Here is a 27,980-nt window from a genome sequence, read left to right as displayed (position 1 = left end):
CTTCTGAGTGAGTTTGTTTCCCAGAACCCGTAGCTATAACAAATACAACAGAGAAAAAGTAGTCTTTTCAACAAATGGTACTTGAACAATTGAGCATACACACACACACACACACACACACACACACACACACATACACAAATTAGATGCTGATCTAACATCCATCACAAAAAAATAACACAAAATGTTATTGCCGCTATTTTTACTTTCATTTCTGTAGAGCAATGATGGAAACAAAACAAAACAAAAACTATGTATTAAATATTTATGGAGTCAAATAGAGTAACAAGAGACTTTCATCTGTTACCTCATTTGAATCTTTAACCTAGCCAGTGAAACTAGTGGTCTATTTATTTTTCATGTGAAGTACCTCTGCTTTGAGGTAAAAAGATCACAATGAGAGGGTAACAGGCAGGGAAGGCCAGGGGTCTCCAAAGAGAGGAAATAGGCTGATAAGTGTCAGACATTTTTTTATCTCTCTCTTAAACTGCAGGAGGAAACAAATAAGCGTTAGATTTCTTCTCCTTCTCTATATAAATTTAAAAGGAGGTTTCTCTTAAAATTCTGTGTTACCATGATGACACCTGGCTCCACCTGAATTTAACTTTTCTCAAACCTTGAGCTAACCAATGCATTTTTCTTATGGAAATGTTTGTCTTAAGCTGTGTTAATGTACTACGTATTTACCCTAGACTCTGTCTTCAAGTGGTTCTGCCAAAGATTCAGAACCAATTTTTGGACTCTATGGGAGAAGGTGAGGGTGGGATGATCTGAGAGAACAGCATCAAAACATGCATATTATCAAGTGTGAAACAGATCGTCAGTCCAGGTTGGATGCATGAGACAAGTGCTCGGGGCTGGTGCACTGGGATGACTCAGAGGGATGGGATGGGGAGTGAGGTGGGAGGGGGGTTCAGGATGGGGAACACATGTAAATCCATGGCTGATTCATGTCAATGTATGGCAAAAATCACTACAATATTGTAAAGTAATTAGTCTCCAATTAATAAAAATAAATGGAAAAAATAAAAAAATAAATTTATCATTGTTAAATCTTCCTATATATCAAAACATTTAGCATTATAATATTTCTTTGCTCAAATTCAGCTTTGTTTGATGTTAATATAGACACTCCAGCTTTAACTTATAGTGTGTTTTCCTTTAAGCCCATGGTCACATGAGGAAACACACACATACACACATATATAAGTATACAATAAGAGTGTACTTATGTGAATGCATATGGAGAGAAAGTGTAATATTTCATTTTAAATAAAGCTTTGTACATAACAACAACAACAAAAAAGAACCAATTTGACAAACCAGTATGTTTTATTCATATGTTGTTCTCCTAATTTATGTTAATGAAACTAGCTTGTAAAAGAATACTAAGTCAGTTAGGGCCACAGTTTGACTCAAACATCATTTATAAGTTAATCACACCAAGTTTACCAATATAAATTTTACTGATTGCTTTATTTTACTTTCCAGATTTCTGTGAAAATTTATATTTCTTTATGAGAAAATTAGCAGAAACAAGGCAAACAGGGCAGCACCTCAGTCAGGAAGACATTATACATTCACAGGTATGTTTAGAGCATTCTGTACTCGAGACGTTGTGCTAGTCTCTGAGGACACGGAAGTGAACTAGACATAGTCCACTCATCTTACAAAACCTGAGGTAAAAGGGACGGCAAGACAAAAATCATCAAGTACATAATTTAAGTATATAAAATTATATATATTATATATAATATATATAAATAGATACAAAACTAAGTATCTTCAAAATTAAATTAAATTACAAGCAGAAATTGATGGCAAACATACGATATCGCTTATACATGGAACCTAAAAAAGGATACAAATGAACTTATCTACAAAACTGAAATAGAGTCATAGAACTAGAAATCAAACTTAGAGTTACCAGGTGGTAAAGGGCTGTAAAGGGGTGTGGAGGGATAAATTGGGAGACTGAGACTGACAGACACACAGCACTCTCTGTAAAATAGGTAATTGGTCAGGAATAATGCATTGCCCAGGGAAACTCTATACTGCGTCAATTCCTGTGGGGAAAGAATCTAAAAAAAGTGTGCATACATGTACGTGCAATGCTGATTCACCCTGCTGCACACCTGAAATTAACACAATGTTTATTGGAATATGGTTGTAGATCAAAATCAAAAACAAAAAAAGAAGAAATTGGGAAGCACACCACTAAGATGGGAGAAATGGAAGCACTGGGTTGGCCAAGAATGTCATTTGGATTTTCTATTCTTTAAGATCTTATTCACTGGACAGCCCAATACATAAAGACAGAAGATGCATTATAAATTGCTATTTAGTCCATTTCTGGACTCATCAGTACAGTGCAGCTCATACTGTAAAAATCTAAAACATTCTGTTTCTAAACCTCAATCATACATAAACATTTTTGAGACGGAGTATCACATGGGTAATGAGAGGAGGCAATTCACTATTTTTGATTTAAATGGGGTGAAAGCAGGATTTTTAAAATACAATAGTGTAAAAAACAGATTGGTATTTGTTTATAGATATAATATTTACTTAGCACACTGTAATTTAAAACAGAAACACCAAGAATTAAAGCGTAAAAGGCACCTTTACAGTATTTCTAATGCCTTAAAATATGGAGTCTGAAATAAAGATTAGTCTTAGAAATTTGTAAAAATTTTTGGCTGCCCCAGATTTTAGTTGCAGCATGTGGGAATCTTTGATATTCATTTCAGCTTGTAAAATCTAGTTTGTTTGTTTCCAATTATGTGATTTCTTTTGTTTCCTACTTATTGTGGTAAATGGATAATTTATTATTATTATTATTAGACTTCCACCATGGAAGTCCCTAGTCTTGGTAGCATTAAAATTTTCTCTCTATATTTGTTTTCTTAGTTTAATTAATTAATTATTCCTTTTTGGCTGCACTGGACCGTCGCTGCAGTGTGTGGATTTCTCACTGCGGTGACCTCTCCCACAGGAGCACAGGCTCTAGGCGTGAGGCTTCAGCACTTGTAGCGCTCGGGCTCATAGTTGTGGCTCATGGGCTCCAGAGAGCGGGCTCGGTAGTCGTGGCACAGGAGCCGAGCTGCTGTCTGGGGTACAGAACCTTCCTGGACCGGAGCTGGCACCTGTGTCTGCTGCATTGGCAGGGAGATTGTTATCCACTGTGCCACCAGGGAAGTCCAGAAAAAGTGACCATGTACATTTGGAACAGACAGTCAGGGAATTCTGAATGTGTTAACCAATTGTAATATTTTTCACTGGTTATTAAAATAATTGTGCATGGTTTTAGCTATCGTAGTCATTATTGCAGTCCCAAGTGTGCAAATAAAATGCTGTTTGTATGGAAAAAAGGGAATTCTTTCATATTTATGGGTTCAAAACATAAATATCAACTCATATTATTTAACACCTACTTAATTTAGAATCTCTTCCAAATTCCTATCTCATGCGAGTATAGCTTGCTTCTGTGGGGTTAACAAACACTATCGATAAATATTCCTGTTAGTTTTGGCAAAGCAAGCAATAGGGCAACTGTATATAATGTATATACAAACATTTACAATAAAATGTTATAAAACATTTATAAAGCAATTTTTAATGCATCTCTTAGGGATGGTGTGTGACCCCTAAAAAGGACTTGAAGAATTTAAGGATATGGAGACGTTATTTGTTTGCTGCAAATCCATCTTCTATCTGTGTAACTTCTGGCACTGGCAACTCCAAATTCATTCAGGTAGCCACATTCTCCATCTCCTGTCATGCCGAACCTAAAACCGACACGAAAATATTAAAAAAGCATAGCCTGGACATCTCCATTCATTCCTCCTCTATAATCTTCAGTACCCCCGACTCCAGGTATTTTTAATGTGGACAAGAGAAAAATGAAAATCTGTTGTTCATAAGGCTTCTGAGTAAATATAGACCATTTCTGTATTCAGTTCCTTTTATACTCTCAAAGTCCCGGATGGAATATTGGAAGGTTATCATCATCCATCCCAAATTCAGTTATGTTGTTGACTAGGTATTTAACTAGGGCTCACAGTTGCAGACAAGTGAACTGCTGCCATGGGTGGTGATAAAAGAAATTGTCACATATTGAAATATTGGTAAGTCATTCTGGCTTATACATGATTTAACTTGAATTTTATGCTATAAAATAGTCTGTGTCATATTAAACATCCACTGTACATCTACTTTAATTATTAAACAAAAGGGCACACTGACCAGAAGTAAAGAATGTCCAAATTAAAAAGAAAGTTTAAATGTCCCTCTTCTTGAGATGCCAACGCTGGTCCTCCTTCGATGGTAAGACTCCCTTCCCAGGTGCCAATGCCATGTCAACCCACCGTGTACTTGCTGGTCTATTCTTTCTTTTTTTTTTTTTTTTTAAAGCAAAACCTTGAAGGAGTATAACCCTGACATGCTTAATGTTCTCTTTTCTGACAAGACATAAGACAAAGACAGAAACCCTGTTTCACTGAAGCAGTTTCTCAGAGTCCATCTGGGAAGTGGGCTTCTGGGCTAGTCCTCAACTTGGCTCAGATAAAATTCTTTTCTATTCTTATTTTTGATCTTTTACTGATTATTTTAATTAGCTTTCAGGGAACATGATTTTCTGTCTTCTCCTGACCTGGTTCATACATGGGTGAAAATAAACATATGTGCTTACTAGTAAATTCTTAAACAGGCTTAGCTTTGATTGAGGGAAGTGACTGCCCCTTATATTCTATAGGCTCCAAAGTAATGGTTACATTTAAAACATTCCCACTGAAGTATTCACAACCCAAGATGTGTTACTAAATTCCTTCCAGGGATACATTATCACATGAGGGATTCCCACTGGTTCTCTGATGATCTTCCTTTTAGGAATGGGCAGAGCAGCTGGCAGAGTGGACTGAGGGTCTGTGGATACCAATTCTTCAGTGGCTTTCCAAGACTGTAGGATCCCAGAGTACCTCAGCTGTTCTCTCTACATTCTAAATGCGGGTTTCAGCACAGTTGAAGTCAGTGGGTGAAAGCGGAAGAACTATGTCCAATGCCATCATCATGCTAAAGATTTCAACTAAAAACATGATACGTAAAGTCTTCCCAAAGGCACAGATAATAAACAGAAGAGCATACAAAGGATTTCTATTTTATACCTCACAGTCAAGCAAACTTTTCATGATATTAAATTTGTATTCCCATAAATACATCTCTCACCCATAACCACATATAAATAGAACAAAACGCAGTCTAAAAACTTACGACGTATTATATGTAGAGTTGTCTGTCCACTTCCAAGCATGATGTGATGATTCTCTGCTAAGGCCAATCCAATGATCAAAAGGGCCTTTGTGACTTTTCAGAAAGTTCTATTACAAAACACAGAAAGCAAAAACACATGTATCCTTCATTTTACCCTTGAGTCCTCTTTCCCCCAGCCTTCTCTCTTTGGATGACAGCCTGGTATGATTGAGAAGCTTAGATATTGAAGGGAGAAGACTAGTCCCTAGTTCTCAGCTTAAGTCACTCAAATGTCTCTGATCCTAAATTACATTAAAGTGATCACACATCTCAATTTGACTGGGAAAGTCCCAGGTTATGCCTGTGGTTCCAACATAATACTGTCACTTTCAATGTAATATTGTCACTTTCACTCCCCAAAATGTCCCAATTTGGGTGATAAACTGCATGATTACCAGACTTCTTTTTACAATGGGAACAATATATCTAATTTGAAGGCTAACCATGAGGATTACATGAGAGAATGTGTCTAAACTGTCTCACAGGGTTCCAGGTAGAGAACATACCCAGGAAATATCAGGCACTAATATGCACTCCAAGCCCCCAAGCCTGCCTGGAATGGGACTCTTCCTCTTCTTTCAGCTGTCACCCTGTGTAGCCTACATCCTTATCAGGGGCTAAGTATTCAAGAAAGAACATGATCCAAAAATATTTCTTACCAGCTCCTCCTCAGTTTCAAACTGAACAAGAACAGCTTCACGTGAAGTACAAAATGTCTGACTGAATGTCCAATTCTTTGAGTCTTCAGAAAAATAAAAACACTTACGCCCAAATCCAATCCATCCTTTTGGGCAGGGGACATACAGAACGTGTGAGTCTGGCTTTCTGCTCCTCACTAAAAGTTGAACAGACATAGTGAAGCATAACAAATAAATTTTCTCATCCTTTTTATCTATTTTCCACTTACCATCCTGAGGTCTGTCTTTTTAACATATGTATGTATTAATATATACATATATACATGTGTATATGTATATGTAGGTACAGTATAACTAAATTCCAGAAAGAGGGGTTTGAAGAAAAGCATGCCAAAGAACAACTAGACTCTTGTACTTTTATGGCCTTGGCTAACAGCATTTTGTTTTTCTCAAAACCTGAACAGGGGCTACTTTCTATAGGTAGACAGATTATTAGAAATGTCTTCCAAGTCCAAACTCGTCTGTTTTTCCCAAAGAATAGTTTTTCTTTATATGTATGTTGGCACCATTCGTTACATATAGATTTGTGGAACCAGTTCTCTGCTGTTCACTAAAAGTTGGACAGACACAGTGAACATAACAAATACATTTTCTTATGTCATTTACCTATTATTCCACTTACCATCCTGAGGTTGGTCTTTTCTTTTTTTTAAAAAATTATGTATGTATATACATATACACACACATGTATTCATATATGTAAGTACAGCAAAACTAAATTCCAAAATGAGGAGTTTGAAGACAAACATGGCCAAATATAAACTAGACTCTTGTACTTTATGGTTCTGCAAACATTTTGTTTTTCTTAAAATCTGAACAGGACCTACTTTCCATAGGTAGACAGATTGTCAGAAATGTCTTCCATGCCCAATGCGTTTGTTTATCAGAATGCAGTTTTATTTTATATGTATTTTGGCACCATTCATTACATAATTTCATATTATTTTGCTTCCAGAGTCACATTCTCAGGTGCTTGTCTAAACACTCTCTATAGATGCCACCCAACTCTGGGCTATATGCGGAATTGCTGAGCTGTAATGCATCTCCAACTAATATTTCTAATGCCTCTTGAAATGCTACCAGCTTTAACCACTTATAAAACACCAAATGCTACTCACTGTGTGGAAATGTGATTGTACTTTACTGCTTTCCGAAACAGCGGACTTTTCCTTTTCCGAGATCTATTTTCTCTTTTTGGTTTCTTGGAGAATGCAATATTGAGATCTGTGGTCACTTGCAGAGTGCAAGCTAGTGGTAGGTGATTTTCCTAAATGATTTTATTAGCTTGACAGTTTGTCTTGGAAAAATGTTCTGTGAAAACTAATATATGACTATATATATATATATATATATTTTATATGGTGACTTTTTATCCCTGAGGTCAGTCTTGAAATACATATTGTATTTGATTGTTGCCTCCCAGAGTCATCACTAACAGTCTTATCTCAGGCACAAAAGCCATCAATCCACTCATCTTCGAGCAGAGAATCTGTGCATCTCACTTTCCAGGGGTCCATGGACACTAATGGTTTTAAGGAAATCAATTTCTGTGGCATTTAATTTCTGTAGTATTCTTTCCTAGCATCACACAGATTTCCCTTTCCCCACATCTTCCTGAATATCAGTCCTTCTTACTCTTGACATAAGAAAGGCAAACTCCTTACCTTTCCTAGATTTTACTATGATACATCTCTTGGGGATATAAAACCTTCCAGTAGACAAAACATGGCATAGTTCAACTATTGATTTTAGTACGAAAAATACAATGTAGTATTTCCAGTGTTTCTGGAAATGCTATTTTATATGTATTTCTGTTAAATATGTATAAAAATATTTGGACCCTTGTGAGATGCTCTGAAACCAGCAAGATATCAGAGTATAGGCTGTGGGAAGAATACATGCTTTTGCTTCCTAACCTCACTTGTTCCTCCCTTATCTAATATGATAGGAAATACTGTTGGTTCAACTTTCAAGATAGATTCTGACACCAGGTCCACCTCCACTGTTACCACAGGGCCAAGCCATGGTCCGCTCTGGTGTGGATTTCTGTAAGTTTACCCCAGTAGACGTTCCCAAAGTCTAACTTTTCTTCCAACAGTCTGTTCTCGATGTAACAGTCAAAATGGTTTTATTCTACAATGAAATTCAGATCATGGCATTCCTCTCCTACAATTTCCCTCTTCCTGATACCCCCCACTGCACTCAGATTAAAAGCCAAAGTCTTTACCTGACTCACTAGGCTGTGACCTGCCTGACTCCCAGCCCATTACTCTTCCTCATTCTCACTTTGATTCAACTGTGGAAGCCTCCCTGCTGTTCCCCAAACCTGCCAGGAGATTTCTCCTTTCATTCTACTCGTTCCTGCCATCTGGAATGCGTTCCCCACATGGCCAATGGCTCCTTCATCTCCTTCAAGTTTGCTGAATTGTCATCTTCTCAAGGAGGCTTTCCCTGGACACTTATATTCATCTCAATCTGTTACTCTATATTATAATATCTGCATCTTCCTGCTATTAATAGAATAGGAGTTCCCTGGGACAGGGAATTTTGTGTGTTTTGTTCACTGATACACCTCAAGTGTTTCACACACCCTGGCACATAATGGAGCTCAATAAATATTTATTTACAATGTGAATGTGCAAAGAGCATGGTTCGGCTTGGAGAACAGGTAACTCACCTGCCACACAAGTGAAAAGTAACACCACATTTAGAGCTATAAGCATAAAGATAATCACGATGCAGTAGTAAAGCTTGGCAGGTGTAACAGGAAACATAATTGCTAGGCATTTCTTTCGGAAATCTTTACCTGTAAATGGAAATGTCATAATCTCAATCTCATGGAAGCATTAGAAAGAAAAACTTAAATGTATCACAGAATCCACATGTAAAATCAGCTGTACCTCACCTCCCCTATTGCCAAAATCCCTCACAAAAGGTTCACATCCAGGAGAGATGGCCATGGCTGAAAAGCGATCCAGAGATAAGGAAACAGTATTTTTCCCCTGGAGAGTCTTCCAGTTATTGTAAGAAGAGCTAATAAGAGAGTAAGAAACAGACAGACTAGAAACCAGAATGAAAATGAAACATACACACAATCCAAATTACCTCCTTAAATAAAAAATTTGGTTAGAAGTTCTAAGAGGAGCATTAGACAACTAATCAATATGGTTCATCATATTAACAGAATAAGAGAAGAGAAAGGATATGATCATCTATATAGGCATAAAAGGAGAAGGAAATGGCAATCCACTCCAGTATTCTTGCCGAGAGAATCCCGTGGACAGAGGAGCATGGTGGACTGCTGTCCATAGAGTCGCTCAGAGTTGGACATGACTGAAGTGATTTAGCATGGATGCATGCATGCAGACATAAAAAGTGGAAAAATGAAACAGTCATCGAAAATAAGAAAGCCCAACAAATTATGAACTGAACTTTCACTCTTCATAGAAATACTACAGCTACCATGATATTTAATGGTGAAAAAGTGAATGCCTTCCTCTAAAGGTCAGGAACAAGGCCAGGATGTCTTTTCTTAACAATCCAATTGAATATTTTACTAACGGTTCTATCAGTGCCAAAAATACAAGAAAAATAAATAAAAGACATATAGAGATTAGAAAGAAGGAAGGTGTTTCTAGATGTGGTATCCATTCACCTCCCAGTAGAAATATTAATTTGAAAATTATCTGCACATGGATATACCTTCCCCAGAGCCAAGGATTCCAGGCACACCCACTCCCTGCCTCATCCAGCTCCTTGCACTCCAGCAATCCCAGCAGACAATGCAGCCCCAGACAGCTTCCACCCCGGGCTCCCTGTGGGCCCCTAGGAGCCAGGCTCCTGTCTCCCCCTACACCTGCCAATTCCAGCGGCTCCAGGTGGGGCTCCTGTGTCCCTTGGCTCCTAGTGAAGTCCTGGGGACCAGGCCCCCCAAACCCTTCCCTCAGGACTCAGCAGTCCAGCACAGACAGAGACCCTCTCCCTGTGGGAAAGGAGAGTAAAGCAGCGCTTGACTTCACTACAGATTCCAGGTCTACCTGCTCTAGCCTCACATCAGTCTGACTCTTGCAGCCCTGGGTGACAGCCTGCAGATTCACTAACCGAGGCCCCCCTCTCCCCAGTGCCTGCCTGCTCCAGGGAGCCAAGCGACTCCTGTGACATTAGGCTCCTGGCAGGCTCCTGGTAACCCAGGCAACCTTTCACCCTAGGGAGTGTGGACTTGCGTGCCCATAGGCAGCTCCTATCATCCCTGCTGGCTCTCATGAATCAAGAAACCAACACAACCAGCCGTTGTTGTTTAGCTTCTAAACCTTGTCTGACTGCTTTGTGACTCCATGGACTGTAGCCTGCCAGGCTCCTCTGTCTATAGGAGTTGGCTCCTATGTCCATGGGATTTCCCAAGCAAGAATTCTGGAATGGTTTCTCATTTCCTTCTCCAGGCAATCTTCCCAACCCAGGGATCAAACCTATGTGTCCTGCTTGGCAGGGGGTTTCTTTATACCACTGAGCCACCTGGAAAGCTCCAACCAGTCACTAGGGAAAGCTAAAATACAGTGAGCTGCCACAAGATGTGTATCAGAGTGGCAAATAAAATAACAAAACTAAATGATGGTGAAGAAATGATACAAATGGAATTCTCATAAACTATTGAAAATGCAACAATACAGCCACTTTGGAAAACAGCTTGGCAGTGAGGTGTGGCAAACATAACCTCACCATATGCCCTAGCAATGCCATCCCTAGGTACCTATGCAAGAGGAATGGAAATATCCATTTACACGCAAACCTATACTTGAACATTTATAATAACTTTAATTATCATCACCAAAAACTGGCAACAATTCAAATATCCTTCAGCTGGGAAAAAGGTAAATAAAGATCACTTTTTACTAAGAAAAAAGAAAAACTTGATCCCATGCTCACAATTGCTTATTTATTATTTTGCTTTGGCTCAGTAAATTTTACTGAGCCTTTCTCCTCCCCAAAGACCAAGAGAACTCTGGATTGCCTGAAAATGTAAAAGGCCCTAAAGAAAGGAGTGAGATTCTTCCCAACTAATGTGTGATCATGACCTCACGTTCCCAGAACACTAGTGAGAAGTGTGACTTTGGAAATGCCACTGGCTTTTCCACCTAGCTCTCTTCTGTTCCCCTTCTTGCCTTACTTAAAAATGAGAACATTTTTCAGAGAGTGTTTCCTATTGTGACAGTCCTCGTGAATAATGTCTCTCCTTATTAAGTCCACACTATTGATATACAGTACAATACAGATGAATTTCAAATGCATTTTGCTGGTGAAAAAAGCTTGACTCTGTAGGAATTCTTCAAGAGTAACAAAATAGAAAAGAAATCATTGGTTGCCAAATGATGAGGAGAGAACAAAGAAATATTTACAGAGAGCATGTGTGTGGGCGGGCGGGGGTGGGTACCCTTATTGTGTTGTGGCCATGTGATTATATGTATTTGTCAAAACTCATAGAAATGTACACCAAAAGGTGAATTTTTCTGAATGTCAATTTCACTTTTGAAAAGTTCCTCCTAACTTTCTTTTAACTGCTACATTTCACTCATTTCACGTATATCTTATAGAATGTTCAGAAGCCTCAGTTTAAATGCTAAACAGGGGGAAAACATATAGGATTGACATCTTTGGATGCTATACAATGACATTTGAATTTTGGCTCCATATAAAACTTTCCACCTTCATTCTTTCTGATTCTGCATTAAAGCACAATTGTCTTAGAAATTCCATTTGTTATGACTTCCGAGAAATGGAAGATTTCCTGTCATAACAATAAGCAAAGGATGTCACAGTAATCAGCAATTGCAGTCATCACAGAATGGTGAGATGTTGAGCCCTGAGGGAACTCAGGAAGGGGAGAATTCCCTCCTTCTAGTAGCCCTCAGACTGCAGCCACTCCCTTTGCTGAGCCCTGAAGGAACTCAGAATATGAAAACACAGGATACTGGCCCCAAATAGTTGAGGTGCATATCAAAGGAATGATTTCAGTGAGACCAGACTCTTGAATCTTCCCATATATAGAAAAGTGCTAAATTCCTTAACCTGGGATGTCTGGTTTTCTTTAATTTACCAAAAAAAAAAAAAAAAAAAAACTTTTGATATTCAAAGGCTACAGGCTCTTTGTTGCAAAGTTTCTATATTGCCTGCCTCCCTCCTCATCTCCTTGGAGCACTTCTCTCAGGGTTATTTGAGATGCTGTCTCCTTGGCTTAAGTTCTAAAAGTTCCCACCGAATAAAACATAACTCTTATAAACAGGAAGGGTTCATTTTGACTCCATACAGCACCTGTTTCTGTGACTTTAACTCTCATTTCACTGCTTTTGTTATTAAAGGCATACATAATAGCCTGTCTCAAGGAGCTCTGCCTGCCCAACCTCCCCTGACTCTTGGGCTAGGTAGGCTGCCTTTGTTTGGCTCACAAGGAGATAGACTGACTCTGCTCATATGTAAAGGGCTATAACATCCCTCTTCTTTGTGTGGGAAATGAAACCCCTCCTCTGCTGCTTACCAGCCTGACTGAGAAATTCATATTTATAGGCCAGAACTGCAGAGAGCTCCGGCATCTTTGTTTTGATATTACAGGGTATATTTCATGTCACACCACCCATGAAATGATGTAAAGAAGTGAAAATAGCACATCCCTCTGCATGAGGCTTGGTATTCTAAGAGATATCAACAAAAATCAATTTTTTTCTTTTTATTTTGTTTCCTCTCCTCTCCCCATCTCCGATCCATAAAATAACCTGGCATCCAGACCCCGACAGGATGGTTCTTTCAGGATGTTAGTCAGCCATCTTCTTGGTCAGCCAGCTCTCTGGGTAAAGTCATATTCCTTGCCTAAATACCTTGTCTCTCAGATTTATTAGCCTATTGTCAGGGGTGAGCAGAGTGAGCTTGGGCTTGGTAATACTCTCAACTTTTAGGTTGTGAATACTTTTTTAAGTTTACACTTCCACAATTTTTTTCATTGTTAGAAGAGTAAGATGTGAATCTCCCCATACCTCTCTCCAATGAATCTTCTATTTGCCCCTTACTAATATTGTAAAGGGGTGGGGGGTAAGAAGGAGATTCATTGGAGAGAAATAAGGGGAGATTCACATCTTACTCTTCTAACAATGAAAAAAAAAATTGTGGAAGTGTAAATATTCTAAAAGGGCTTCCCTTGTAGCTCAGTCAGTAAAGAATCTGCAGGCAGATTCGATCCCTGGGCTGGGAAGATCCTCTGGAGAAGGAAATGGCAACCCACTCCAGTATCCTTGCTTGGAAAATCTCATGGACAGAGGAACCTGGTGGGCTGTAGTCCATGGCATCACAAACAGTCGGGCAGAACTGAGCAACTAACACTGACTTACTTACTAATATTCTAAAAAGGGCTTCCCTGGTAGCTCAGCTGGTAAAGAATGTGCCTGCAATGTAGGAGACCTGGGTTTGATCTCTGGGTTGGGAAGATCCCCTGGAGGAGGTCATGGTATTCTTGCCTGGAGAATCACCATCGATAGAGGAGTCTGGTAGGCTACAGTCCATGAGGTTGCAAACAGGCAGACATGACTGAGTGAACTAAGTACAGTATTCTAAAAGTCCCCTCTTTTTCTTTCCTTTATTTCTCTATATCTTTCTCCTAACACCCTCCCTTGTTTCATTTCTCTTTCTTGCTTACTTTCTTCCCTTCTGTTTTTTTGTATGGATATAAAATTTGCCACCCCAAAAATGTTTCTTCGCATGTGGATTATTTCAACCTAAAAATTAGCAAGGCAACCAAAATCCAGGAATAATTTTTGATCTTCGCCCTATTTGTCTAAAAGAATTTAGATAGAGGAGCTGTTTAGAAGAGAGCTATCACCAGAAATATCTGCAAAGATTATGGGCCTGCGTGTGGTTGGGGAGACTGGTCAGGGCCTAGAGATCAGAGTCTATCCTGGCCCTAAAGATCTTTGTCTCTGCACAGCCCTGCAAAAATTTATTCACCAAAGTTTTGCTTTTCCATTTCCATTTCCTTCTCTCACTACCCCCAACATCTTTTGTCTTTAGCTGAAGATGCTATTTAAGGTGAAGCTATTGGCCATTTTGGTGAGCTACTCAGTTTTCCTGGGTCTGTCTCATGTATACATACATATGATTCAACTTGAGATGTGGAATTTCTTGCCACATCAATAAACAAGGATGTCACAGTCATCAGCAGTTTTGACCCTCCAGATGTGAAATTCTGAGCCTTGAGCGTGCTTAGGAAGGAGAATGATGCTTGGTATCTGGCAGTCATTAAGCTGCAGTCACTCCCTGCTGTAAGCACTAAGGAAAAGTGCAGGAGACCAGCCCCAGACAGCTGAGATGCATATCAAGGGAATGATTTCAGCGAGCCCAGACTTACATCTTCCAGTACACAGAAATCACTATATTCCTTAACTTGGGATGTCTGGTGTTCTTTAAATCACAATAATCTTTGGATGTTCAGATTACCTGCCCCTTGTTCCAAACTTCTACATAACCTGACTCCCCCCTCCTCCCCTCCTCAGAGCAGTTTTCATGGGGTTACATGAGACATTATCTCCCAGGCTTGAAGCCCTAAAAATTCCCATCGAATAAGAGGTAACTCTCAACATTAAGTTACATGTATTTTTTCAGTCTGCAAAGTTTTGTTTGATTTTTATTTGCTATCTGTCTCATGTCAATTTAATTCTTAAACTAGAAGAGCAGAGGAAAATGTCTTCCTCCCTTATACTCTCCTGTGGAGTGTCCTCTTCCTATCTCCCTCTAAATTCATGTGGTTTTATATTACACTCTGAACACAATAACCTTCAAATGTCTAGTTTGAAAAATGGTGTTAGAAATTATCTCACAGAAGAACAGAGAAGTGAATCATATTACAGTTCTACAGGTTTTAACTTTCATTTCATGTACTAGAAAACTTAGTTAACTTACAGAAACATTTTAAATTTAAAAAAAAATAGATTTCACATCTGCACTGGTCAAAGAGCCTCAGCTACATAAGCAATTGGCAGAAGTAGTAAAATATTAATGTTCCTTAAGAACTTTATTTTTCATTAAACATGAACCCTGTGTCTCAGGAACTTCAATATCCTGTTGTCCCAGATACAAAATAAAATGCAGGGAGAGGTGATAAGGAAAGAAAATGAAGAAAATGCATATTTTAGCAGAAATTAGACGTTCAGTAAAAGGATTTCTTTTTCTTGGACTAAAGTACAGACATGCAAGAACTACATTCTTTTTCTCACTAAACTTGCTATAACATAAAAATGCTAAAGGATTTGCTGGTAGATGGATTTATTTTCCTACTTCTACCCTGAACCTCCACATCTGTTTTTCAGTTACAAAAGAAAAGCAAAAAGCAATATATGGGAAACTGCTGTAATTTAGCAATTATTCAGGAAAGTAGGTTTACTTAACCACAAAACCAAGCAGGCTTGTCTAACAAAAGAATCATGTGATAGAAGCACGAGACATGCCCCCAAACAATAAAACAGTGGCACAATAAGACCCTAATCCTGTGCAGTGAGCTCAGTAAGTTAATGATTCTTGTGATATGCACATTAAAAAAAAAAAAAATTTGTGGACCTAACTTGACCATGTAGGGAAAGGAAACTCCTGATCAACCTGGAGGAGTTGCTGATGATGGAAGCATGACTTGTACTCAGGAAAAGACAAAGGTCTCCTCCACCACCTACTTTTTCTTTGATTATAAAGCTGTAGCCCAGTAAGTTATGCAGTGCAGGAAGACACTGTCCACCCACTTGAAAGCCTCACAAGTGTTCTATTCTAATAAATCACTTCTTATCTATCACCAGGGCTTCCCTAGTGACTCAGATGGTCAAGAATCTGCCTGCAATATGGAAGATCTGGGTTCGATCCATGGTTTGGGGAGATCCCCTGGAGAAAAGATCGACTACCTACTCCAGTATTCTGGTCTGGAGAATTCCATGGACAGAGGAGTCTGGCAGCCTACTGCCCATGGGATTGCAAAGAGTCAGACACAACTGACCGACTTTCACTTTCACTTATTTATCACTTTACCTCTCACTGAATTCTTTCTGGGATCAAAGATAAAGAACTATGGTACCAGAGCTCTTTGGAGCCCCTGTAATGACACCAAACAGTTTCACCAATAGTCCTAGTTTTTGCAGTTAAGGGTTTTTTTTGGTCAATAATTATTCATGGCTTTATTAAATAAAAGTCTCTTTAGAGAACAGTAAGAAATTAATTCTCAGCTAACATCAGGGGAAAGTGACATGAGGTTACAATTTTTTTTAATGCATTGATATTGATAATAACATTAACCAGATAGGTACCATATTTCAACAAATATTTTTAATAATCAATCACTATGTTACATTAATACTCTGATGCTCTCATTAAATCAAAATTGCTTAACTAAAATGGTTATATTTAAAAGATACTCATACTTTAATATCACTACTGACAATGTCTGGTAAGATATTATAGAAACTACTTTGGTAATGTAATCTAAAAAGGATGATATAAAGCTTAGCATTTAAGATGCACTATGATCAAAGGACCAGAGAATGAAAATAAGAGAAAGATATAATAACAGAAGTAATAAATATATATATATATATATATATAAAACACTATATATAAATAACAGAAGTACACTAGACCCCATGAGAAAGAGAAAGAGACATAAAGAGGGAAAGAGACAGAGGGAAAGACAAAGAAAATTATTTGGACACATAAATGAGCCTCAATAGATTTTAGCTGAAACACTTAATGATATTACTGAAAATCATATTTACCCTTAATTCCAAAAGGAAACTTTGCCGGGAAATTTTGTGCCCAATGGAAAGAAAACATACATTTATATCTACTTAAAATTTTATTTTATCTTATTTTTATTTTACCTTATCTTAATATCTTATTTTATTTTATCTTATTCAAATTCTTTTCCTATTTAGTTTGTTACATCAACTACAGAGTATCCTGTGCTATTTAGGAGGTATGGGCAACTTTTATTAGTATATGTACTACAAAATTGTTGCTGTCTGTTTGCCATCACCTCTGGAATATGATCATCTATTATTTAACACCATAATGTGAGTTGCCAGAATGCAAGTTGCTAGTAACCTGGAGAAAATACAAAGATTAATTAAAAACAAAACCCAAAGACCATTTTTCTCTTAACCTCCTATAACATAATTCCCTGTGCAGTAATATTTAAGTAGCATATCCAGAAGCAGAATAACAATATAACAATTACACACCTTCCCTCTCACCCACCTCTAGTCCCTCAAAACATCTCTCCTTCTATGGATGTTAACTGTGAAGTACTGATACTTCTGAAGCACAATTTCTACTCTGCTGTAGTGGTCAGTAGTATAAGAACTCCCTTCCCCAACTCTCATTTTGTTTTGTCAAAGTGTATCAATTTTACCTTACCAGATCTCCAGGCCTCCGCATTCCCTCTACAGGTAGGGTCTGTCTCTAACATTTTTAAAGACACCTCCGTTGTCATGTTTCTGTCATGTTTCAGAAAAAGCATTTTGTGGTACCTTTTCTCAGTAGTTGCAAAGCAGGAAATGTGAGTTGAAAGGAAACTCTGTTAATATATAAGTTAAAAGAATCTAGCACCCTCCCAGTTCAGACTCCACCTCTCATTGCAAAATAGCCGCTTGATGAAAGTGAGAGTGAAAAGGCTGGCTTAAAACTCAACATTCAAAAATCTAAATTATGGTGTCCAGTCACATTACTTCATGGCAAATAGATGGGGAAACAATGGAAACAGTGGCAGACTTTATTTTCTTGGGCTCCAAAATCATTGCAGATGGTGACTGCAGCCTTGAAATTAAAAGACACTTGCTCCTTGGAAGAAAAGTTATGACCAACCTAGACAGCATATTAAAAGGCAGAGACATTACTTTGCCAACAAAGGTCCATCTAGTCAAAGCTATGGTTTTTCCAGTGGTCATGTATGGATGTAAGAGTTTGACTATAAAGAAAGCTGAGCACCAAAGATTTGATGCTTTTGAACTGTGGTGTTGGATAAGACTCCTGAGAGTCCCTTGGACTGCAAAGAGATCAAATCAGTCAATCCTAAAGGAAATCAATCCTGAAAGTTCATTGGAAGGACTGTTGCTAAAGCTGCAGTACTTTTGGCCACCTGATATGACTCATTGGAACTGAATCATTGGAAAAGACCCTGATGATATGTCTTTTCAGAAGGCAAAAGGAGAAAGGGGTGCCAGAGGATAAGATGGTCAGATAGTATCACTGACTCAATGAACATGAATCTGAGCAAACTCTGGAAGATAATGGAGGACAGAGGAGCCTGGTGTGCAACAATCCTTGAGGTCACAAAGAGTTGGACACGACTTAGCAACTGAACAACATCTTGTCACTATGTCACTGGGTGCAGACCTTCCAAAAATATACATGTTGTTGTTCAGTCACTCAGTCATGCCAACTCTGTGACCTCATGGACTGCAACATGCCAGGCTTCCCTGTCCTTCACCATCTCCTGGAGCTTGCTCAGACTTATGTCTATTGAGTCAGTGATGCCATCCAACCATCTCATCCTCTGTCATCCCCTTCTCCTCCTGCCTTCAATCTTTCCCAGCATCGAGGTCTTTTCCAATGACTCAACTCTTCACATCAGGTGGCCATGTTTAGTCATCTCTTGTGCTGTTGGAAATGAACAGGAGGCAGGAGCTAAATGGACTCTGGGCTCTACAGCTGGACTTTGTCCCCTGTGGACAGATAGCCCAAGACAAAGAGGAGGAGGAGCTAAGCCTTGTTCAGATATGAGATAGTACTTTTCTCATTCTCAAGGTCCAGAGGACCTTTTCAAGAATACACCCGCAGTAAGGCTCTTTGTAGATCAAAAAGGGAGTAATGTCAACCTGCCCATAGGCCTCTTCACTAGAACCCATCTTGGCTAAGAAATGTGGGTACACACATGAGCGGTCGCTGCTGCTGCTGCTGCTGCTAACTCGCGTCAGTTGTGTCTGACTCTGCGCGACCCCATAGACGTCAGCCCACCACACGCCCGCGTCCCTGGGATTCTCCAGGAAAGAACACTGGAGTGGGTTGCATTTCCTTCTCCAATGCATGAAAGTGAAAAGTGAACACTGATATCTACCAAACATGGACTCAGAATCAGCCAAAGCAAGATATTTGGCCAAAGGAAACCCAGAAGAAAATCTCATAAAAGTGATTCAAACTACCACAAGGACCTGATGCTCTGGGCTTGCCAGTGTGTGCCTATTCACACGTACTTTTTTTCCCTCCTAATAAATGTTTCACTTTTTTCACTAGTTTTGGTTTTCCTGTGGAAATTCATTTTTCTGGAAATGAATCTTAATGGCCAGGATTCAGCACTTGGCCTGACTTCAATCTCTGGCCAGAAACCAAAGTCCTGTTTCAAGTCCCTGCAGGTTAGGGCCACCCAAGCTCAGACATGTCTTCACAAAAACCTTTGCCTTTCTCCGTTCAGGTGGAAAAAAAAAAAAAAAAAAAAAAAAAAAACAAGGAGACCTTAGCGGTAGCACAGCTTCAAAATAAAAGATACTTATGTACCTGAATTTCCATGTGGAAGAAAGCTGCATTCTAACTAGAGCCTCCTGTATTTCACAGTTACATGAGTGATAAGTAAATGTACACTGTGCTATCAATGAAATTTAGGAGGCTATTTATTGCAGCAGCTGTGTAACATATCTAGTCAGAGTGGCAGTCTCATTTTTTCCATATTTTTTGCATTACTAATCACTTCTTATCCAGTCACCAAATATCTGCAGACTGTTTACTACTAAGGTTGGTGCTGAGAAACAAAAGTTCTGCAAATTCTGATGAAGAAGATGAAGCAGGCACCTGGGTCTTGTGTGGGATAGGTCTGGATGGATTTTCCAGAATGGGTGAGGCAAGGTTAGTGTCTTCTCTGGTGTCTAGTCAAGAGAGGGACATTTCAAAAGATTTGACAGAGCTAAGAGCAATGATAAACAGAAATTATAATAGAGTGATCATTATAATGGAGTGCTCAGCATACGAAAATGGAGCTGGAAGGCGAGGGTCTGATTTTAGAATTCAAGAACTAGAACTTCTTTGTAAATTTGTATTGTACCACACAAAAGGACAGAGCAACACCTGCCGATTCCTGTGACCTCAAGGTACCCTGAGAAATCTTGTTGTCTCCCTCAAGACCTCCCTGCCTCCCTTTCCGGTGTTAGTGCAATTAGTCCTTGCTTGGCACACTTCACTTCTCATCAACTGAAGTTTTAATGCTTGAGAAACAAGTTCTGTAATGAACCCATGGCTTCTCGCATTTAAAAGATTAAATAAATAAACTTCCTCCTTTTCCTTTAGTGTGTCCGTCACAACTCAGAGCTTCCTGCATCTGTGTCTCCAAGCTAGGGCTCTAACAATCCAGCCAAAAATGCATCTTCTTCTCAACCAGGTCTTTGTTTCTGAAATTTCAGTTAATAAAGGCAATACATTAGGAAAATGGTGATACACTTAACCTGCATGACACCAGGAAGGGAACTTTTTTTTTTTTTTTTTTAACACCTTTATTCTGCCAGAGGGAGCTTAAGGCTCTTCAGACAAAGCTGAAAGACAAGTCTCCCCAAGAATACTGTGTTTCTGGAAACGAGGGGAATTCAGGCCAGTTCCAAAGGCATCTCAACTTTTCAATTAAGATACAATCCTGGGAGTGAGGCAGGCGGAGACATAAAAAAGGGGAAAGACCCTGAACCAGGTCACTAAGAAGACCTGCCGCCCTCTCTCAGCCTTTCAAAACCCTTAATCCCTAGACCACAGAGCTTACCGTAAGCAATCTCCCAGTCACCCACTAAAGTTCTGCAAACTCCTATGAAGAGGGCGGCTTAGGCGCACATTCATCCGAGGAGAACTCAAGTCAATTTTTTTCAAATCACCCAAGCAGGCCAGATGTTCACTCATTGAGACAGCCCTGGAGAATTTGCAACCTGCTTGAGACCAGAAGGCAGTTTCTTCATTCTCTTCTCCTCTCAGCGGTGGTGGTTCCTCTTTCTCTATGACTTTGCTCTGGACCAGGGGTGGCCAACAGAGAAGGAAATAGCAACCCACTCCAGTATTCTTGCCTGGAGACTCCTGTGGACAGAGGAGCCTGGTGGGCTGCTGTCCATAGGGTCGCACAGAGTCAAAAAGGACTGAAAAGACTTAGCATGCTTGCATGCATTGGAGAAGGAAATGGCAACCCACTCCAATATTTTCATCCCAGGGATGGAGGAGCCTGGTGGGTTTCCGTCTATGGGATCACACAGAGTCGAACACGACTGAAGCGACGCAGCAGCAGCAGCAGCAGAGGTGGCCAAATAGGGGGATGCGGCATCTCAGGGCTGCGACTGCCTCCCTCTCCCAGCGCCTCCAGCTTCCCTGTGGGGTGACCACACCCCTCTCCATCCACGGCTGTCTCCCACATCCAGGCCCCATTGTCTGCCAAGGTCTGAGGGAGACACCGGATGCAGGGTGTGGAAAATAGGCCGATGGACCGAATGGTACCCCAGATGGTACTATATAACCCTCCCTCCCCACCTTCCGCCCTAGATGTTACACCCCACTTCCTGTGTTTCATTTCTCAGGATGTTGAGGCAGAAAAGGAAGTCGGAACGCTTGTAAACAGGATGCCTGTCGTTGAAGGGTCTTTGGCTCCTTTCCAACCTGCCAAATGCTTGATGGGGACCTGGTGCACTAACGGTGGATCTAAGAGGACAGCCCTCTGCTCAGGCTGTCTGCCATACTGGGTCCTTTCCTAGCAGAGCCCAAGAACGTCTGCATACATCTCCATAGCCTGCGAGTCTCCCTGGCCTAGCAGAGATGGGGATAAGGTGCTGTCTCTTTGAGGTTCAACCTGTGTTAACCAAGACCTCTGAGAATAGAAACGCCCACCCCCACACACAAACCTACTCTAAAAGGCATTGATTCGTGGCTTGTTAGCACCACTGTTCTCAGGAGATCATACACAGATCAAAACTCCAGGCTAATATGTTTTGAGGAAAGGTTATAAAGACCAAAAACTACAAGGTTATATAAATTGTCAGAAATTAGGATTAGAGTTGGGAAGAAATAAGAATGCTTGTTTAAACAGGAGTTGTTTGGGGTTCAAAATGGTTATGCAGTTGCAGGAGTAGGAGGGAGGCACTTTGAAACTATGTTTGTACCTGGCTGTGCTTGCAGATACTCTTTTGAAAATGTCTGGTGATGGTCTTGAGTTTGATACAATTCAGAAAGTTTAAGTTCTCAGTGATGCATCTGCAAGTTCTCAGATGCAAGAATGAATCTGAAACTACCTCCACCTAAGGCCATCTGGCTCCATTTTGTATGTGTGAACTATAGCTGTTCCATTTTTATTTTTGAAAGATCTTAAATACATTATCAGGCTTCCCTGGTGGCTCTGTGATGAAGAACCTGCCTGACAATGCAGGAGAGGCAGGTTCAATCCTCGGTCCAGGAAGATGCCTTGGTGAAGAAAACGGCAGCCCAGCCTAGTATTCTTGCTGGGAAAATCCTATGGACAGAGGAGCCTGGTGGGCTACAGTCCATGGAGAAGCAAAAGAGTCGGACAGGACTTAGCGACTAAACAACAGCAACAGCAGATATATCATCACCTGTCTACATTACCCTTGGAATTGTGGCTTCAATCCCTGGGTGGGGAAGATCTCCTGGAGAAGGTATCTCTTGACTTAGGCAAACACCTGTCTAGAGCTTAAACAAGGGGCTTCCCTGGTAGCTCAGCTGGTGAAGATTTTGCCTGCAATGCATGAGACTCCAGTTCAATTTCTGGGTCAGGAAGATCCTCTGGAGAAGCGACAGGCTACCCACTCCATTATCCATGGGCTTCCCTGGTGGCTCAGACAGTAAAGAATCCTCATTTAATGCAGGAGACCTGGGTTAGATCCCTGGGTTGGGAAGATCCCTGAAGGAGGGCATGGCCACCCACTCCACTGTTCTTGCCTGGAGAATCCTCATGGACAGAAGAGCCTGGAGGACTGCAGTCCATAGCATCACAAGAGTCAGACACAACTGAATGACTAAGCACAGAGTATTTACAAACTTAGGGAAATATCAAGACTGTCCAGGTCACCATATGCATATACATCAATCTTGTTCAGAGGTACCCTGGCACAATAAGCAACACAGTAAATATTGTTTTCATCCACTCTAATTTAGACAGACTACTTACCCAATAGCAGAGCTACTATTTGTGATACAATGGCCAGCCTTGAGCAAAATTATTTTAGCTTTTTTTTCCCCTCTGTATAACTTGGTTTTGAAGGTATTACAGGAGCAAAATGTGGTGCAGTAGGTTGCAAAAGGAGCCTGGGTTTTGAGGTAGGAAACAGATGGTCAGTCTTGCTCCTTACTCATCCATAAATTCAAAAAAATTCAATGCCTGGAAAAGGCAGATATTAATGTATCAGATGAAACAATGTGGATTGAAGCATTTACCAATAACTTGAGCTTTCTGATTTCAGTATACAGAAGGTTTAAGGATATAAAAAAGAAAGGTCAGCAGTGCCCCCTGTTAGTAAATGAACTCAGATTTTTTTTAAAAAATTAAACAACAGAAACCAACCCCAAAACAAAAACCAACCAGCCAACCAGACAACAACAACAACAACAACAACAACAAAAATCCACCAAGCAAAAAAATTGAGTTTTTGGAGCAGTTATGCAAGTTTCACTCTAGCAATCAATACTCCATTTCTTTATGTGCGTGCATATGTGGGTGTTCAGTTGTGTCCTAGTTTTTGCAACCCCATGGACTGTAGCCTGCCCATCTCTGCTATCCATGGGGATTCTCCAGGCAAGAAGAATGGAGCAGGTTGTCATGCCCTTCTCCAGGGCATCTTCCCCAACCAAAGATCCAACCCACATCTCCTGAATTGGCAGGCGGATTCTTTACCATTGGCACCACCTGGGAAGCCCTACACATAGGGAGAAGCTTATGATCTTAAATTTCCATGTGGAAAAAAGCTACATTCTAACCAGGAACTCCTATATTCCATAGCTTAAGAGATAAGTAAATATATATTGTGCTATCAATTAAATTTAGGAGGTAATTTATTGCAGCAGCTGTGTTACATACCTAGTTAAAGTGGCAGCTACATGTTTTCATGTTTTTTTTGCATGCCTAATAATTTCTTATCCAATCACCAAACAGCTGCAGAATGTTCACTCCTGCTGTAGGTGCTGGGAAACAAAAGCTCTGCAAATTCTGATGAAGAGGGTGAAGCAGGCACCTGGAATGGCCCAGGAAAGGCAGGTGTCTTCTCTGGTGTCTAGTCAAGAGATGGATATTTTAAAAGATCATGGATTACAGTACCATGGAAACCCTGACAGAGTTAAGAGTAATGACAAATTGAAATTATAATGAGTAATCACAGTTCAGCAAATAAAAATGGAGTTGGGAGGCCACTGAGGGTCTGATTTTGTTAGGGGAAGCACACTGATTGAAACCACCCACCCTGGCCAGACACCATACTAACCATTCTCATGAGTTGTTTTATGACAGGAGATCCTGGTAAGGAATACAGAACTAATAAGCCACTACCAATGGGAAGAGTTCGGGAAAGGTCGAAAGGAGACACCACGTGTCCGTCCACTTCCCAGAATCCCTATCGCTAGCATTCATCTTGGTTGAGCAATGTGTGTGCCACCAGGAAAGACTCTGAATTAGAATAGTTGGCCAAAGACCACCCGTAAAATAACCTCACCACCATAAAACCCGAGACTGTGAGCCACGAGGCAGAGCAGTTCTCCTGGGTTCCCTTACCCTACTGCTCTCCACCCTGGTGCCCTTTCCCAATAAAATCTCTTGCTTTGTCAGCACATGTGTCTCCTCAGACAATTCATTTCTGAGTGTTAGACAAGAGCCCAGCTTTAGGCCCTGGAAGGGGTCCCCTTTCCTGCAACAATTTCAGAACTCAAGAACCAGAACTTTCTTTGCATTGCTCCATACCCAAGAACAGACAAAAATCTTCCTTTGTCAGGTCCTTTGGCCTTGTCGACAAAAAATGATGCACAATGGAAGAGTTGTGAGTTAAGTTTTATTAGGGGTAAAATGAGGACTGCAGCTGGGAGACAGCGCTTCAGATAGCTCTGAGAACCCGCTCCAAAGCAGCAGTGAGGGGAGGTGAATATATAAGATTTTTGGTGAAGGGGGAGTTCAATGCAAACAAGTGCTTACTTTACAAAAGGTTTTCCACCAATCCCAAAGAGCTGTCACCATGAAGGGATTTAGTGCTTTTGTAGATACTTGGAGATGCAAAGGTTGAGATCATGAAATCAATTCCTGCAAATATCTAGCTCTCTAAAGACTTGTTCCACCAGTTTCCCTGGAACACAGAGTGCCTCACTCTCCACCCTCAATTCCCTTCAGGGGGTGTTGAAAGTCAGCAGCTGCAGTAGCACAGGCAAATGGAAAATGCCCTTGTTGTTGTTGCTCAGTCGCTGGCAAATGCTCTTGGCAATTGCTGTTGACAGCCTCACAGTACCCCTTCCCCTACCGCAATCTTTTGGTCTCAGGGTCCTGCCTCCTCCACCTGGTGGTTATGCAACCAATTCTGCCTTAACAAGCATTCTCACTTCTCAACAGCTCCAATTACAATTTTGGACAAACGAAATGAGTACTAAACGTGACTTCTTGAGGTTTCGTCTTTAATAAACTTCCCCATTTTTAGCCTGGCAGATCACAACTTGAGAAGTTTCTGAGAAGTTCCTGAGTATATATCTGCATGGTGTAGCTCTAAGAGTTCCCACAATAAATGCCTCTTTGTCTCAGACAGGTCTTTCTTTCTGAAATATCAGTTAATAAGAGCACTAAGTCATGAAAATGGTGGCACACTTAACCTGTATGACCCCAAGAAGGGAACTTCTTTTTAAAACATTATTTATTCTGCCAGAGAGAGCTTGAGGACATTCCAAGTAAGCTTAAAGACAAGTCTCCCCAAGAACATTGGATGTTTGTGTTCTTGGAAAGGAGGGGGATTCAGGTCAGTTCCAGAGGGATCTCTAGTTTCTAACTGAGATGCCATTCCTGGGGGGCATGGCAGAATGAGAAAAAAGGGGGACAAGATCATGACCAGCTCACTAGGAACACCTGTCACCCTTTCCCAGCTTTTCCAACCCCTTATTTCCCAGACTGATGCTGAAGCTGAAGTTCCAATACTTTGGCTACCTGATGCAAAGAACTGAGTCACTGGAAAAGACCCTGATACTGAGAAAGATTGAAGGCAGGAGGAGAAGGGGATGGCAGAGGATAAGATGGTTGGATGACATAATCAACTTGATGGACAAAAGTTTGAGCAAGCGCCAGGATTTGGTGATGGATAGATAGGGAAACCTGAAGACCTCTTTTGTATAGTTCTTCTGTGTATTGTTGCCACCTCTTCTTAATATTTTCTGTTTCTGTTAAGTCCATACCATTTCTGTCCTTTATTGTGCCCATCCTTGCATGAAATGTTCCCTTGGTATCTCTAACTTTCTTGAAGAGATCTCTAGTCTTTCCTATTCTATTGTTTTCCTTTAGTTCTTTGCACTGATCACTGAAGAAGGCTTTCTTATCTCTCTTTGCTGTTGTTGGAACGCTGAATTCACATGCATATAGCTTTCTTTTTTCCTTTGCCTTTTGCTTCTCTTCTTTCCTCAGCTATTTGTAAGGCCTCCTCAGACAAACACTTTGCCTTTTTGCATTTCTTTTTCTTGGGGATGGTCTTGATCACTCCCTCCTGTACAATGTCATGAACCTCTGCCCATAGTTCTTCAGACACTCTATCAGAGTTAATCCCTTGAATCTATTTGTCACTTCCATTGCATAATCATAAGGGATTTGATTTAGTTCCTATATGATTATTCTAGTGGTTTTCCCTACCTTTTTCAATTTAAGTCTGAATTCGCAATAAGGAGTTCATCATTTGAGCCACAGTCAGCTCCCGGTCTTGTTTCTGCTGACTGTATAGAGCTTCTCCATCTTTGGCTGCAAAGAATGTAATCAATCTGATTTCAGTATTGACCACACTGTGATGTCCATGTGTTGAGTCATCTCTTGTGTTGTTGGAAGAGGGTGTTTGCTATGACCAGTGCATTCTCTTGACAAAACTCTGTTAGCCTTTGCCCTGCTTCATTTTGTACTCCAAGGCCAAATTTGCCTGTTAATCCGGGTATCTCTTGACTTCCTACTTTTGCATTCCAGTTCTGTATAATGAAATGGACATCTGTTTTCGGTGTTAGTTCTAGAAGGTCTTGTAGGTCTTCATAGAACTGTTCACCCTCAGCTTCTTCAGCATTCCTGGTTGGGACATAGACTTGGATTACTGTGATATTGAATGGTTTGCCTTGGAAATGAACAGAGACCATTCTATCATTTTTGAGATGGCACCCAAGTACTGCATTTCGCACTCTTTTGCTGACTATGAGGGTTATTCCTTTTCTTCTAAAGGATTCTTGCTCCCAGTAGTAGATATAATGGTCATCTGAGCTAAATTTACTCATGCCAGTCCATGATAGTTCACTGATTCTTGTCGATGTTCACTCCTGCCATCTTCATGGCAAGATTTCATGACCTGGGTAACCACGATGTTGTGATAACTCACCTAGAGCCAGACAACCTGGAATGCAGTCAAGTGGGCTTTAGAAAGAATCACTATGAACAAAACTAGCAGAGGTGATGGAATTCCAGTCGAGCTATTTCAAATCCTAAGAGATGATGCAGTTAAAGTGCTTCACTCAATATGCCAGCAAATTTGGAAAACTCAGCAGTGGCCACCGGACTGGAAAAGGTCAGTTTTCATTCTAATCCCAAAGAAAGGCAATGCCAAGGAATGTTCAAACTACTGTGCAATTTCATTCATCTCACACACTAGCAAAATAATGCTCAAAATTCTCCAAGCCAGGCTTCAGCAGTACGTGAACTATGAAATTCCAGATGTTCAAGCTGAATTTAGAAAAGGTAGA

At 40.3% G+C, this 27,980-nt stretch overlaps 1 protein-coding gene across 1 annotated transcript; it reads right to left on the bottom strand.

Annotated features, from left to right (window-relative positions):
- Window positions 1-1,178: 1,178 nt before the first annotated feature.
- On the bottom strand, window positions 1,179-17,552 carry LOC136172261 (C-type lectin domain family 2 member D11-like). The gene is made up of 5 exons (XM_065941475.1): window positions 17,433-17,552; window positions 8,683-8,811; window positions 5,967-6,142; window positions 5,269-5,375; window positions 1,179-3,788 (listed from the first exon to the last, which is right to left on the bottom strand). The coding sequence occupies exons 1-5, from the start codon at window positions 17,533-17,535 to the stop codon at window positions 3,668-3,670; spliced, it is 636 nt and encodes a 211-aa protein (XP_065797547.1). The 5' UTR covers window positions 17,536-17,552; the 3' UTR covers window positions 1,179-3,667.
- Window positions 17,553-27,980: the final 10,428 nt, after the last annotated feature.

The sequence above is a fragment of the Muntiacus reevesi genome, chromosome 1 (genome assembly GCF_963930625.1).
Source record: "Muntiacus reevesi chromosome 1, mMunRee1.1, whole genome shotgun sequence".
NCBI classification, from domain to species: Eukaryota; Metazoa; Chordata; class Mammalia; order Artiodactyla; family Cervidae; genus Muntiacus; species Muntiacus reevesi.
The sequence above is the reverse complement of the archived record's forward strand: the minus strand, read 5'-3'. Positions and strand labels throughout refer to the sequence as shown.